The sequence below is a fragment of the Ischnura elegans genome, chromosome X (assembly GCF_921293095.1).
Source record: "Ischnura elegans chromosome X, ioIscEleg1.1, whole genome shotgun sequence".
NCBI lineage: Eukaryota > Metazoa > Arthropoda > Insecta > Odonata > Coenagrionidae > Ischnura > Ischnura elegans.
The window spans coordinates 109,321,608-109,338,047 of NC_060259.1; the positions used below are offsets into that span (position 1 = coordinate 109,321,608).

Here is a 16,440-nt window from a genome sequence, read left to right on the forward strand (position 1 = left end):
AGATAAGGTATTTTTATTCAACTCCACTACATGAAAGCTATAGTCAGTAAATGCCTCCAGGTAAATATATCAGGTTCACGATACTCTACACCAAAATGTGTACCGATGGCTGTACGAAAAGATGCACAAGTTCTATTTTCTGGGTATAAGATTTCATGCAGCAGTTTGAGCAAATAAATGAACCATGTAACATAGCCGTAAGGTTTGTTTACACAATATATCACTTATAATTAGACCTTGTTTAGATTCATCCCAAGTTTCTTACAGTCGTCCTATAGTTTCCACTAAATTAAATGCATGGATGACTAATAGCACAGTTACTTAGTTTGTAGTTAAATTAGTTTATAATTTAGTAGGTTAGCAAAGTTGGGCAGAAAAAATATATTAAACGCTATAAAAGTTACGTCGGCATTGTAATTTTTTAATCCCTATGCCTTATCTTTACTGACATAATAGATCATTTATTTATTTAGGACCTAAAATCTTTAATTATTAACCTAGTTCCATCAAACAGATAAAGAGTATAAAAACTTTTTGTAAAAAGGCTAAACATTGGTGGTTATCCTATCATAACCTTAATCGCCATATCCTATCATAACCCTTCGACCTGAAGACGCTGGCAGGATAGCCAGCGAAACTGTTGTCAACCAACAATCTGACGCGGAAGAAAACCCTGGAGAAATGCAGAGATCAAACCATCGCCGCGGAAACCTACGCTCTAACATCCTATCATAATATTAATGTTCTTTTTCGATGCGTGCGTGAATATACATATCAAAAGAAATCACACGGTGTACTCCGATTTCAAAGAATTAATAATTTACGTGAAACCTATTAATCATATATGCGTGTTGCAAAATCCCCCGGTTACACGTAAGTACAATTCCTAGTTATATATATATTCCGTTTGGTTCCGTTCCTAAATCAAATCAAGTACGGTTCTTGGCAATAAATATAACTAGGAATTGACCCACATCTATATATTTTAATATCACGAGATGTGGGTCAATTCCTAGTTATATTTATTGCCAAGAACCGTACTTGATTTGATTTAGGAACGGAACCAAACGGACCGTTCGGACAACAAATTCAGCCGTAGCCTACGTTATCAAAACAACAGGTTCTATTTTATACGCTAGCACTTACATTATTTCCTATACGTTCTCGCGTACAGAGACTATAGTACAAGAACTTCCACTTTAAATTATATCATGTAAACAAGGAACAAAAGCGAAAATTTCACCATGAACAACGGAAAAAGACGCTACCTTTAGTTGCCAAGTAACGGTTTTACCGAGACGGTCATGTTGTTCCAAGCAGAGCCATATTTTTCCTCGAGATGTTACAGGCTGAGTTATAAGAAATATAAGGAGCATGCGGAAACACTATACTGCCGACAGTGAACGCCAAGAAAAAATTATTTGGATGTCACATCAAACTTACTTGGAATACATGTAGCTGCATCTTTGTAACCGCCAAACCACCATGCTGTCTCCGGTGTTCCATTCCGGTTCCTCTGTTGGAAAGGAGGAACGGAGGAATGTGGAGATCCATGGGAGAATCTGTATCGCGGAGTAGCGGTAGATTCAAAATTCGTTCGCCACCAAAAAATCTAGAATTTCAATATAAAGTAAAGGTACGGCAGTACTTACCTTCTATTGCCTATCCTTAAATTGGACAATTACAATGTCTAATCTGGGAATGAGGCCATCGATGCCGTGATAATTTTAGGAGAATTCTTACCATTAAAAATTAAAATGAATTTAAAGCGTTATGTTTCATTAAAATACTTTCCAATCAATCGCCTCTGAGATTTTTTAATCCCTAGAGAGTAAATATTAATTAATCAATAAGTTGAAAGAGTTCATTTAACCTGCAGGAATGGAATGTCCCCGAGACGGCTACGCGACGTCGGCAGGACATTGGTACATAATATAAAATTTCAGTAAAAATCGATAAATTCCATTATTCCTGTTGTTAATTTTTGTAAAAGTTGCTAAATTTAAGTAATTTTTATAATCATGAAAGAGTACGGGTTTATTGTTCATCCAACGCTTCTCAACCGTACAACATGCGGAAATTTTTAATTTTTTGAAAATTGCTAAAATTGTTGCTAAATTTGTTAAAACTTTAAAAATTGTTATAAATAATGTAGAGAGTCATAAGTTCGTTCAATTGTTGTTGTTTAACCCGTAAGGCATGTAGAAATTTTTAACGCTCGTAAATGTTACTTAAATTGTGGCTAACTTTGTTTAAACTTAATTAATTGTTATAAACAATGTAAAACTTAAAAATAGCGTACATTTGTTGTTCTTAAACTATAGAAGCGGTAAAAATGTCAAATTTTTTTTTCGTTAAATAGTTTATAATTTCCTCCCAGAGTCCACACTCCAACAAGAGGATTACACTTGGTTACCTAAAATAATCCTCAAAATAACTCTTCCTCCACGAAAAATTTCCTCTTCCTCGATCGGGAGGAAGTATTCTGGCTTCAGAAACGAGAGAGAGTTTTTTTTCTTTCTCCCTTCTCCTATACTCCCTACTCGGAGGAGGATCTCGAGACTTTCTCTCGGAGTTCCTCCTTGAGGAGGTGAGTGTTTTAAGAGGAAACCAAAACTCCGAAACCCTGCATAATGGGACACTAGCTGGACGTCCGCTGGACATCCAAGATAGGACAGTGTGCGGACGGATGGCCAGGACAGCCGGCGGATGTCCTCTGGCTGTCCTGAAAATCCGCGGACACTGAGAGGACGCGACGGACGCGCAGCGGACGTCCTCTGGCAACGATGTGCTGTGTGGGAATTTACCCCCAGTAAGCTTTACCCCTTCTTTACTACGTTATTACTCGCGTGCAGAATTGCCAACAGCGAAGTGTAAAAAATATAAAGTGAGTAATTTATTTCATTGTATGAGGTTGAGAAAAGTTTAAAGAAGAAAAGTAAAGTTCAATATAACCACAGCGACGCTGTAGTGATATTTTGCAAACTATTTTCGATTTATTTTCGCAAATAGTTTCACTTTATATACCTACACGCTATCGATGAAAGGCTATGGTCATTAACAAAAATTCAGTCACTTAAAAATTACCTGATTATTTTCGTAAATAAATAGAGGAGAGTACTAATTTTCATCGGCTAATTATTTTCGTTTAAATTTTATGAAAGGTCGAGTTCAAATCTTGACAGTTGGCTATTCTGAATCCTCTGCGATTTGTGACTAGTGGCCTAGTGGACTGAAACGTACGAGTGAACAAGTAAACAATGAAACAGGAACATGAACGCGACTACAAGTGCCGATGTAACGTGCCTGGTAATTATAATTTCTATCTATTACTGGAGCATGAAGTAAACTAAACTAAGTTGCCTGATGCAATGCTGAAAATAGTTGAATATAATTCAGTTGAAAAGAGTTGCATCACTTTTTGTTGTGACGCCATGGTGAGGCAATATACTTTTTAATAACCAATATAACTGAAATTTGGTTCCCTCAACCTCTGCTAAAGTATAGAGCTCTTTATTTACAGTGATTTCATTGAAAATTTCAGGTGAAAAACTTTGGAAAAGCAGTTTTTAGGATTCTCGTTTGGGTGAATTGTTTCCTCGTAAGCATGCCATTAGGAGTTCGGTGTGGAAGCTGTTGTCACCAAGTGCTTAACGGAAGGAAATTAGTTCTAAGTTTAACTTTGTTTCTATTTTAAAAGAAATCAAATTGGCAATTCCTCTTTAAACATAACTGTTATTTATTTCAGTCATCTCTCTTTCTTCGAGTACGAATGTCCTCATGAATGTGGGTTTTATTTTTGTTATTATTTCTCTTTCACCAAGTGGTTATTTCCTAATATATGTTGTGTTTGTATATGTAGTTACTTTTCGTCATTCAATAAACAGTTATTTTTCAATATCAATGTCGATTTCGTTCATTTATCGTGCATATGAATGTCAATAGCGAATTGCAATTAGGTACTGCTAGTTCACAATAGCACCGATAGAGGGAGTGATGTCATGTTTACTTTGAAGCTCCACAGATGGCTCTAATGTCGCATAGGGAAGTTTTACCCGGAAAAAGTACGAATTTTACCCGTGTTTTACCATGAAAATACCCGAATTTTACCACTTAAATTTACAGATATTTTATCCGTTACCATGCAGGTTACCCATCTTTTACCACAATTTTACCCGTGTAAAATTTGGGTAATAATGGGGTAAAATATCTTTTGTGCTGACTGGGTGGGTGGACTGCAATTTGCATCCAGGTACTAATTTTTTCTTTACAAATATACCAATGGTACCACTTCGAAGAGGTAAATAAAAGAAATCCTCCTTAATTTCAAACATGTCACACTGCAAGATGTACACCCCTGAGTTATTTATTCCTATTCTCTGGTCTTCGGTAACGAAATCTTTAAGTTTAGTCCATTTTACTCAATTCGATTAATAAGTGCAAGATTTAGGGATATTAATAGGAATCACAGAAACACTGATTGAGTGAAATAGTTGATGCATTTTCCATAAAATAATAGTAGTGCAGATGTTATTTAGGTTTACTCATACAAATTCAATCTCATTCTCTTCAGAGGGGACTATCACTCACTATGTCCATTGAAACACTGTTTTCATTAAAACTTCCACTTATACTAGATATGCCACAATCTGAAAAAAATATACATATCGATCTATCTAAATTAATGATGAAAAGTTTAAAATTCCACGAAACTATCTGTTTAAGGTAACATGATTTTAGGAATGCCAGTTTTGTAAGACTTACCAAATGAGGTCAATGACTTATTTTTGTTAGAAGCACTCGACTTATTTTATTTAACTGCTATCACAAAGACATAGTGAATGAACATATAAAAGCAATCCCTAACAACCAAAACTTGTTTGGTTGTTAAATTGCTAGGGAACCATGTGAACCGTATCCTGCAACGTATGCAATCGTAGTATACATCGTGCTTATTTTCGGCCCATATCGAACTTCCATCGGTTAAGTTAGACTCGAAACAGACAGATCTTACAAGTCTACAATTTTTCATGTGCCCTCCGGGATATATATACTAACAAGTTGCATTAAAGAAGCCTCCACTTCTGGGAACCATTTATGTCAAATACCATGCTGAAAACACCAGAAAATTAGCAGAACATTACTTAAAAAAGAGTTATACATAATTTCCAAAAAATTATCCTATGTAGAATTCCTTAAATAATTATCAGTTGCCAGCATAAGTTATGGTGACACGCCTGCTGGATAAAAACCCGAAAGGTATGCGACCCGCACCACATTCTTATAGAATTCTGAGAAATGCAGAGTTCTTATAAGAATTTCTGTGAGACTTACAGAATCCTATAAGAATTTGTGTAAGACTTATAGAATCCTGTAAGTCTTACAGAATTCTCATAAGAATTTCTGTAAAGCCCGTATGACACTTGCCAATTTATTTGCCAATATATCGGCGCGCAATATTGGTTAAAATATTGGGCTTTAGGCATCGTATGACACGTACCAATATTTACACCAATATTGGCCGTTATAGTGTTCTAATACCCCACTAGAGAACGCCACATAACACAAAATGACAAAAGAGCATCTCAAGACGCAGGTTAATTGCCAATGAGCTACAGAATGGGAGGTGGCATAATAATTGTAAATTTAATAACTATTTAGCTGCGCCACTGCCGGCGGCTATATTGTTATTTTGAAATTTAATCCAAGTAGACTGGATAATCTAGTGAAAGAAAAAATTTATACGGCTCCCTTAGAAAGTCAATTATGGAAATTTTTTCATAAAAACTAGGGAAAAACTGCGACATGTCGTTATTGCAGTAAATTTATCATTACATGTAGGAATACCACTAATTTACAAAGCCACGGACACGTGAATCGGACGCATTATGATATGATGAGAAATAAGGTAAAGCTTACCATTTGTTTGGCATTAACTTCATTTTATTGTATCAACTTGGAGTATAATAGGGAAATTGCATACTTTTTATAAACAGTATCCTGATATACTACAGTATACACTTAGTACCGCAATATACTTTTTTCCGCTTAAAATTCAGTTTATACACTAGAAAATGACTCCCAAAAGTCTCCCGAGTTTCGCGGGCTAAAAATTACCGCCCCCACCAATTTTACGCTGTGACGTCATAGTTCAGTACGAAGTCGCAGATCCAAGCCCAGCAACGTAGTAGAGGCCGGTTTGAAAGAGCCACGTTGTGAGTTAGGGAGGAAATGGCTGGAAAAAGGAAATACTATAAATGGTGCATTGTTCCGATGTGCAAAAACACTTCTATTTCTACACCAGAAAAAATTTTCGTCAGTGTTCCGAAGGAGGAAAAAAGAAGAGAAGCCTGGATGCATGCCGTTCGTCGGGATGAGCGTCATGGAAAAATAAGCAATAAATCGGTTTGCTATGTGTGCCAAGATCACTTTAATGTAAGTGCCATTTCTATATTTCATTGAATGAATAACTAGTACACCCCGCCTTGAGAATTTAAACTTCTTGATATTTGTTATATTGTTATATTACTTCTTGATATTGATTTTGTTTCTCGATGGGTACGATGTGCTATGATATTAATGATATTTGTTCAAAATCAGTTGGAGGAAGACATGGAAACTTTAATGATGTATAAAACCATGGGAGGAAACCTGAAAATGAAGAGCGCAGTAGTTCCCCATATTTTCGACTGCCAGCCAAGAAGACCAGCGTTTTCTCCTAAACCTAGGGCAGCTGCTGTGAAAATAGCGAGGAGACGTATTTTAAAGGAGGCTGTAGATTGTAAAAGTATTGGTAAGTGAAATCCACACTATTTACAGGTGGACACTAAAAATAAATCGTAAAATTACTAGAATTTATATGACATTGTTGCTTGCTTTTCAGATAAAGTTGAATCACAAGAGGAATGTTCCGCGGCTCTTTATCTTGGAACTGTGGAGGAAGAAGCAGAAGTTGGTGGATCAGGAAATGTTGACAAAGGTTGTCAAGCTAGGCCAGTAGGCTATCGAAGTGTAGGAGTGATGTGTACTACAGGGGGGATGGGATGTTCGAGGGGAATAGGAACCCAAACAAGCACAAAGGCTATGTGCAGTGTTGCTCTTTCCCCAATTAAAATCAAGGAGAAATTGTATGTGGATGATATTTTCACCACGGACTCGAGTGATAGTGAAGGGGAAGGCTATGAGTCTTCGAATTCCGATACGGAATTCCTGAGCGACGTCGACGATCGCAGTGACGATGATGAGATCTTCGCACGAGCTCGTCGGGAGAGTACGAGAAATCTCGTGCGAAAAGCCCCAAAAAGGTATATAGGGCTCAACCCGGACAATATGCACATTGTTAATTTACTTCAGGAGGGCCTTAACTACACAGGAAAGTTATTGACGCCTGAAGACGTGGTGTTCATTGTACTGATAAAAGTGCGATTGAATGATTCATTCGGTAGGATAGGGAGTGACTTCGGGGTTTCCGAGTCGCAAGCGTGCAGATTGTTTGGAAAATTTGTGAATGTTATTGCTAAACAATTAAAGCAATTAATAGTCTGGCCTTCCTCAGAATCCATTATTAAAGAGCTTCCTGTTGCCTTCCAGGCAAGATATTTTAAAGTTGAGAGTATTATCGATTGCTTTGAGGTGGAGATTGAGAAGCCTGGTGACAGTGTTCACCAAGCTTTAACTTGGTCGGATTACAAAAAATGTAATACCATAAAGTATTTGGTATCAATAACTCCAGATGGGTTGATAAATTTTATCTCTAGTGGTTATGGAGGACGAGCTTCTGATGTAGAAATTGTAAAAAAATGTAATTTTCTTGATAAATTGAGGCCTGGGGTATGTGTAATGGCTGATAGAGGCTTTAAGCACTTGCAGCAACATTTGCTGGCAAAGGGATGTAACCTCGTCAGGCCTCCTAGTGTCTCTGATGGTGAGGGTTTGAGTAAAGAGGATGCTAGGGAAACTAAGAAGATTGCAAGCTTACGAATTCATGTGGAGCGGTTAATCCGCAGATTCAGAGAATTTAAAATGATTGCTCCGCATGCTTGCATAGACATTTCTACTGTGAAATACCTTGATGATTGTGTTTATGTAGCTGGTGGCCTTATAAACCTCCAGGGTCCATTGATATTATAGCATGTTTTCTTCAGAGGTAACAAAACATGAAATGATAACCCTAATGCCAGCATACCTTGATTTCAAGTCTCGTTGTCAACCTTTTCTCTGCCCTCATTGAATTACCTTCTTCAACTTAGCCTAATTCCCATTACTCTTCATTCCATCTATGCAGCCTGTCCCACGAGGTCGTTGAAAGAGCCTGTCCTCTCCCTTCCCAGCTAACCTTTCCCTGTTCCTGTATCAAATTTCTAACATCCTTCCTTCAAACCTAAATTTTGAGAGCCTGCAGCCAGTGGCGTAGCCAGGGGGGGGGTCCAGACCTTGCCTCCTCTGCATTCCAGCTTCTGCCCCATAAAGCTTGACCCTATTCTCCCCCACACCCACATCTCAAACACCTACTGCATATTCTCACACTACCAGCTGAACTAAGGCCTATTAATTATGTAAACGGTTACGAAAATGAAGGTAGGTAAATGCTTACATTCTGCTATTAAATTCTATAATTCAGAAGATACTTTGATGAAGCATTGATGTTTTATTTCACACAGTCCCATTGGGAATGTATTGAAAAATGTTTCAATGAAAGAAATACATATTTTAACTCATGCTATACTACATTTTGGTGTTGCATTCAATATTATGACAGTGTATAAATGTTAGGTTACATAAACAGTACATTATTCATAACTACATATATTTCATATTATAAACATACATTTTGCATTTTGAACTATTAGATGTAAAAGAAAATAAGTACAATTATTATGAAATTACTTCAAATTTTGGAAATATAGCTTCCTCCCAAAATATCAATGAAGCATAAATTAAACCATCAATTAAACCCTGATCAAAATTGACCTCGTGCATTGATATTTCGTGAGTGTTCTCAAAATCTGGAGAGGCAACACAAAAGACCCCTCTTTTCAACCCACTCAATTTCATTTGTAATTGCAATTGCCCCATGAACTTAGGGGCAATCACACCAGAGTCTGATACATAGCTTTTAAAAGTTTTGGAGCTAGATGGACACTTCACCTCAACTACAGCATGGTCCATCAAGCCATCTGGAGAAGCACCAAGTATTGGAAAGGTAGGGGACAGTAATAAGCCAACTCTAGCCACTCTTACCTTCAACCTCCTCTCTACTTCTCTAATGACTTCTGGCTCCAACCTTACTCCACGCTTCATAGCATCGGAAGCAAAAACTGATCCCCCAAGCAGAGTTTCTACTAGAGAACCATTCATTGTTTTGCAATTTGCAACATCATATATTTTAGAAGCAGTTATACGACTGTACCGAAGTTTTTCCCAAAGGGAACATTTAGATTGTGATACTGTAAGAGTAGCTGCTTTAGAGCAAGCATCCTCAGTCATTACGCAGTTGCAAAAATCAATGAAATCAGAGAATTTTCCACCTCCATCAGCAAAAAACTTATGTCTGAGAAGGTGGAGGGAAAGATTGTCAACATCATCTGTGCAATTAAAATGTTTCATCAGTATACTATTCGGACATAACTTCTCCCTTTCTGCCAGAACAGCATTTAAAAAGGTGGTTTCTGATGCAGCATCTACTGATGCTGGTGCATCCCTTTTAGATCCTATCTCTTTGGCAGTGATGCACCTTTCCCCATCAACTACACTTGATAGCCGAGATTTCCGCCAATAACACACTGTTGAGGTAGGAGCAGGTTCTTCACTTCTTCTATGAAGCCACATCAACACTGCCACAACATGTTTGCAGCCACCTTTAAAGAAAATATAATTCCCATAAAATTCCAATAATAATACATTCATGATAAATGAAGAGCAAACTTAGCGCATGTCCACAGTAATTTTATTTGGTGCGACGTGTTTCAGCGACCTTACTTCACTATCATTAGGTACAAAATGCCATATTTTTATATAATCATGCAAATGGGAGGGGTATATTTATGAGTCGGCGGAAGTGGGAGAGGGGTTTGGGGGTAAAGGAAGGGGGTGGGGAGGTGGTTGGGATACGTAAGGATTTGGGGTTCGGTTGAAGGTTTGAGAGGGGGGAGGGCTAACAGTGAGGAATGACTCAGGAACTCAATGTCATGACAGCATGGTAAAATTTAACTGAAATTGATCACAGTAAAATAAATATATGCCCTCACCTTTAGCAGCCTTGCAGTCAAGGCATTTAGCATTGTTAATGATGCTAATTTCCTCGTCCACTTCCACCACCACGATATAGCATTTGCTTCGTACTTTATGTTCTGGAGTCACTCTGGCTCGCACGAAACATATATTTCCACATCTTTTCACCTGCACATAGCCCACTGCCGAGTCACCATATGACACTCTACCGGACCTGCCGAAAGAATAAGCATCTCACGTAGAGAACACTCGCTTTCGCCAATACGAGTTAATTACACGTAAAGCACACATTGCTATGAACTAGAAAAAATTTCAGAAACACTTCAGCTTATCCAATATTACCTTTCCATTTTTCCGCAACGACTTTCGGCGCCGACGAAGTCATCAGTTTCCCTGAAATACTTTGCCGTCATGATTGAATCAATCACAGGAAGGTTGCCAGAATCAGCCTTAGAAAAACCATATTCCATCATTTTAATTAAGTTATCTGCGGTTTTCAGTTGAGGGAAAAATCAAATAATAGCCCTCAGCTAACACGAAGTCCAATAAATTACAGTGAGTCCTCGTTCTGCGTCACCCCGTTTAACGTCATTTCGCGATAACGTCACGAAAATTTTGAGATCGTCATTCGTTTATCGCACCTTCGCTTCGCGATAACGTTAAGTCTTTTAAATTTCGCGCGAGGAAAAACGCGAAGCGGCGGGCGTTGCAGGTTGTTCGTTTTGCGGGCGGTCATACAGTCAGTCAAAACTAATTGTAAAACCTGTAAAACGGTGTGTTTATTGTTAATTGCGATTACGGTTTCTGCAAATTTTCTGCAAAATGAATTCTTAGGTAGGTGCGTAAGGTTTTACTTGACATAATGGTTTTCAGGAACCTAAAAAGTGATTTCAAGGAATTTTTCCGTGTAGAACTCGGAGTTTTTGTCGTCACTTTTTTCGCCGTGTGAACAATAATTTTGGTTCCTTTAATTGCGACGATGTTTCAGCGATGATGATGCCCAGGCGACGCTCGCCCGGGCGACCACCATAGCGAATTCCCATTGTAAAAAATGCCCCAGATATGATACGCTAAATTTTTTTCGCGTATAGAAGCCGATATTCACTTTTAACATTGTTTCTTAAGGGATTTATGTTTCGATTAACGTCATTTCGTTTATCGACACATTTTTCAGGAACGGTGAGTGACGTTAAACGAGGACTCACTGTACTGGAACTAAGAAATGACTCACAACCAAGCCGTCGCTTGTGTCCAAATGCCTATGCTGCTTCCTTCGCTTCCTCGTACTGAACTATGACGTCAAGCCAATCAGCGGGCGTTTTCGAGTCCCACTCGGATTTGAAAATTCTCTTGAACTTTAATGAATTAAATATCGCTAACTGCATCAAAAAGTAATAAAACCTTTTCACCGTGAAACGCAAACATGTATTTCTACATGATTTTGGAGCTAACAACTGTTTCTGAATTGTATGCAAGTTCCCTATTGGATACATCAAAGGTAAAATAATTATTCTGCCTGCACATAGTCGGTAGCACTGACTGTCAAAGAAATGGATTATGCCATCCCTATTTTTTAATGAATAGATGCTACCGATCCGATAACTATTTGATACGATAAATCGATTACAATGGAATTTCGCCCATCTCTACGTTGAAGATCTTGTCGGAATTGAGTCGTTCCGAATGGAGAAAGAGTCAACCGTCCGGTATACCCGACGACAGCGCCAAAACGGATGATAGAAGAACTACGTGAAAATATGCAGGGAAACCACACAAACAATAATAAAGCAATGGCGGGGAATGGACGAAAGGTTATGGAGGAATAAGAAAATATTTCATTGTATGAAACATGTTAATGAAGAATTTTTATGTAGGGACATGAAGTACATTTCTATTACTATCTGAAGGAAACAGTTAAATTTTTAGATTCACTACACTAGAAACGAATACGTATACGTATATATAATATTATAATTCCTCATTAATGCAATGAAGACGAATCGACAGAGTCCACATATTCGGTAGACTCATAGATTTTATCAATTCCTCAGAATTTGATAAAAACAAATCCACAGAAAGAGTCTACCTTTTTCGTAGACTACTATATTTTATCCATTCCTAAGTGTGTAACCAAAAAAAATCCACAGAAAGGGTCAACCTTTTTCGTAGACTACTAGATTTCATCAATTACTTCTTATATATGATAAAACAATACGACAGAAAGAGTCAACCTTTTGGTAGACTATTATATTTTATCAATTCCTAAGTGTGTAATAAAAAAAAATCCACAGAAGGGTCAACCTTTTTCGTAGACTACTAGATTTCATCAATTACTTCTTATATATGATAAAACAATACCACAGAAAGAGTCAACTTTTTTGGTAGACTAATAGATTTCATCAATTCCTCAGTATGCAATCAAAACAATGCCACAGAAGGAGTTAACCTTTTTGGTAGACTACTACCTTTCATCAATTCCACAGCATGTAATCAAAACAAATCCACAGAAAGAGTCAACCTTTTTGGTAGACCACTAGATTTAATCCATTACTTCTTATGTAATCATAACAATGCCACAAAAAGAGTCAACCTTTTTGGTAGACCACTAGATTTAATCCATTACTTCTTATGTAATCATAACAATGCCACAGAAAGAGTCAACCTTTTTGGTAGACTACAAGATTTCATCAATTCCTCAGTGTGTATTCAAAACTAATCCATAGAAAGAGTCAACCTTTTTGGTAGACTACTTGATTTCATCAATTCCTCAGTATGTAATCAAAACAATGCCACAGAAAGAGTCTACCTCTTTGGTAGACTACTAGATTTGATCCATTACTTCTTATGTAATCATAACAAAGCCACAGAAAGAGTCAACCTTTTTGGTAGACTACTACCTTTCATCAATTCCACAGCATGTAATCAAATCAAATCCACAGAAAGAGTCAACCTTTTTGGTAAACTACTAGATTAAATCCATTACTTCTTATGTAATCATAACAATGCCACAGAAAGAGTCAACCTTTTTGGTAGACTACTAGATTTAATCCATTACTTCTCATTGTAATCATAACAATGCCACAGAAAGAGTCAACCTTTTTGGTAGACTACAAGATTTCATCAATTCCTCAGTGTGTATTCAAAACTAATCCATAGAAAGAGTCAACCTTTTTTGTAGACTACTTAATTTCATCAATTCCTCAGTATGTAATCAAAACAATGCCACAGAAAGAGTCTACCTCTTTGGTAGACTACTGGATTTGATCCATTACTTCTTATGTAATCATAACAATGCCACAGAAAGAGTCAACCTTTTTGGTAGACTACTACCTTTCATCAATTCCACAGCATGTAATCAAATCAAATCCACAGAAAGAGTCAACCTTTTTGGTAAACTACTAGATTAAATCCATTACTTCTTATGTAATCATAACAATGCCACAGAAAGAGTCAACCTTTTTGGTAGACTACTAGATTTAATCCATTACTTCTCATTGTAATCATAACAATGCCACAGAAAGAGTCAACCTTTTTGGTAGACTACAAGATTTCATCAATTCCTCAGTGTGTATTCAAAACTAATCCATAGAAAGAGTCAACCTTTTTGGTAGACTACTTGATTTCATCAATTCCTCAGTATGTAATCAAAACAATGCCACAGAAAGAGTCTACCTCTTTGGTAAACTACTAGATTTGATCCATTACTTCTTATGTAATCATAACAATGCCACAGAAAGAGTCAACCTTTTTGGTAGACTACTAGATTAAATCCATTACTTCTTATGTAATCATAACAATGCCACAGAAAGAGTCAACCTTTTTGGTAGACTACTAGATTAAATCCATTACTTCTTATGTAATCATAACAATGCCACAGAAAGAGTCAACCTTTTTGGTAGACTACAAGATTTCATCAATTCCTCAGTGTGTATTCAAAACTAATCCATAGAAAGAGTCAACCTTTTTGGTAGACTACTTGATTTCATCAATTCCTCAGTATGTAATCAAAACAATGCCACAGAAAGAGTCTACCTCTTTGGTAGACTACTAGATTTGATCCATTACTTCTTATGTAATCATAACAATGCCACAGAAAGAGCCAACCTTTTTCGTAGACTATTAGATTTCATCAATTGCACAGCATGTAATCAAAACAAATCCATAGAAAGAGTCAACCTTTTTGGTAGACTACTAGATTTAATCCATTACTTCTTATGTAGTCATAACAATGACACAGAAAGAGCCAACCTTTTTCGTAGACTATTAGATTTCATCAATTGCACAGCATGTAATCAAAACAAATCCACAGAAAGAGTCAACCTTTTTCGTAGACCACTAGATTTTATCCATTACTTCTTATGTAATCATAACAATGCCACAGAAAAAGTCAACCTTTTTGGTAGACTACTTGATTTCATCAATTCCTCAGTATGTAATCAAAACAATGCCACAGAAAGAGTCTACCTCTTTGGTAGACTACTAGATTTGATCCATTACTTCTTATGTAATCAAAACAAATCCACAGAAAGAGTCAACCTTTTTGGTAGACTACTAGATTTAACCCATTACTTCTTATGTCATCATAACAATGCCACAGAAAGAGTCAACCTTTTTGGTAGACTACTAGATTAAATCCTTTACTTCTTATGTAATCATAACAATGCCACAGAAAGAGTCAACCTTTTTGGTAGACTACAAGATTTCATCAATTCCTCAGTGTGTATTCAAAACTAATCCATAGAAAGAGTCAACCTTTTTGGTAGACTACTTGATTTCATCAATTCCTCAGTATGTAATCAAAACAATGCCACAGAAAGAGTCTACCTCTTTGGTAGACTACTAGATTTGATCCATTACTTCTTATGTAATCATAACAATGCCACAGAAAGAGTCAACCTTTTTGGTAGACTACTAGATTTAATCCATTACTTCTTATGTAATCATATATGCCACAGAAAGAGTTAACCTTTTTGGTAGACTATAGTACCTTTCATCAATTCCACAGCATTTAATCAAAACAAATTCACAGAAAGAGTCAACTTTTTTGGTAGACTACTAGATTTCATCAATTCCTCAGTATGTAATCAAAACAAATCCACAGAAAGAGTCAACCTCTTTGGTAGACTACTAGATTTAATCCATTACTTCTTATGTAATCACAACTAATCCACAGAAAGAGTCAACCTTTTTGGTAGACTACTAGATTTGATCCATTACTTCTTATGTAATCAAAACAAATCCACAGAAAGAGTCAACCTTTTTGGTAGACTACTAGATTTAACCCATTACTTCTTATGTAATCATAACAAATGCCACAGAAAGAGTCAACCTTTTTGGTAGACTACTAGATTTAATCCATTACTTCTCATTGTAATCATAACAATGCCACAGAAAGAGTCAACCTTTTTGGTAGACTACAAGATTTCATCAATTCCTCAGTGTGTATTCAAAACTAATCCATAGAAAGAGTCAACCTTTTTGGTAGACTACTTGATTTCATCAATTCCTCAGTATGTAATCAAAACAATGCCACAGAAAGAGTCTACCTCTTTGGTAGACTACTAGATTTGATCCATTACTTCTTATGTAATCATAACAATGCCACAGAAAGAGTCAACCTTTTTGGTAGACTACAAGATTTCATCAATTCCTCAGTGTGTATTCAAAACTAATCCATAGAAAGAGTCATCCTTTTTGGTAGACTACTTGATTTCATCAATTCCTCAGTATGTAATCAAAACAATGCCACAGAAAGAGTCTACCTCTTTGGTAGACTACTAGATTTGATCCATTACTTCTTATGTAATCATAACAATGACACAGAAAGAGCCAACCTTTTTCGTAGACTATTAGATTTCATCAATTGCACAGCATGTAATCAAAACAAATCCACAGAAAGAGTCAACCTTTTTGGTAGACTACTAGATTTAATCCATTACTTCTCATTGTAATCATAACAATGCCACAGAAAGAGTCAACCTTTTTGGTAGACTACAAGATTTCATCAATTCCTCAGTGTGTATTCAAAACTAATCCATAGAAAGAGTCAACCTTTTTGGTAGACTACTTGATTTCATCAATTCCTCAGTATGTAATCAAAACAATGCCACAGAAAGAGTCTACCTCTTTGGTAGACTACTAGATTTGATCCATTACTTCTTATGTAATCATAACAATGCCACAGAAAGAGTCAACCTTTTTGGTAGACTA

The 16,440-nt window shown here is 36.7% G+C and overlaps 2 protein-coding genes and 1 long non-coding RNA gene across 3 annotated transcripts; 2 read left to right on the plus strand and 1 right to left on the minus strand.

Moving 5' to 3' along the window:
- Window positions 1-2,820: 2,820 nt before the first annotated feature.
- Window positions 2,821-3,898, plus strand: LOC124171527. The gene is made up of 2 exons (XR_006867803.1): window positions 2,821-3,309; window positions 3,545-3,898. It is a non-coding gene; the product is annotated as an uncharacterized LOC124171527 (long non-coding RNA).
- Window positions 3,899-6,036: 2,138 nt separating this feature from the next.
- On the plus strand, window positions 6,037-8,607 carry LOC124171023. The gene is made up of 3 exons (XM_046550160.1): window positions 6,037-6,435; window positions 6,601-6,793; window positions 6,884-8,607. Exons 1-3 carry the CDS (start codon window positions 6,232-6,234, stop codon window positions 8,128-8,130), a joined length of 1,644 nt encoding a protein of 547 aa, XP_046406116.1. The 5' UTR covers window positions 6,037-6,231; the 3' UTR covers window positions 8,131-8,607.
- A 135-nt stretch (window positions 8,608-8,742) lies between these two features.
- On the minus strand, window positions 8,743-10,832 carry LOC124171459. The gene is made up of 3 exons (XM_046550630.1): window positions 10,573-10,832; window positions 10,248-10,444; window positions 8,743-9,857 (listed from the first exon to the last, which is right to left on the minus strand). Exons 1-3 carry the CDS (start codon window positions 10,701-10,703, stop codon window positions 8,875-8,877), a joined length of 1,311 nt encoding a protein of 436 aa, XP_046406586.1. The 5' UTR covers window positions 10,704-10,832; the 3' UTR covers window positions 8,743-8,874.
- Window positions 10,833-16,440: the final 5,608 nt, after the last annotated feature.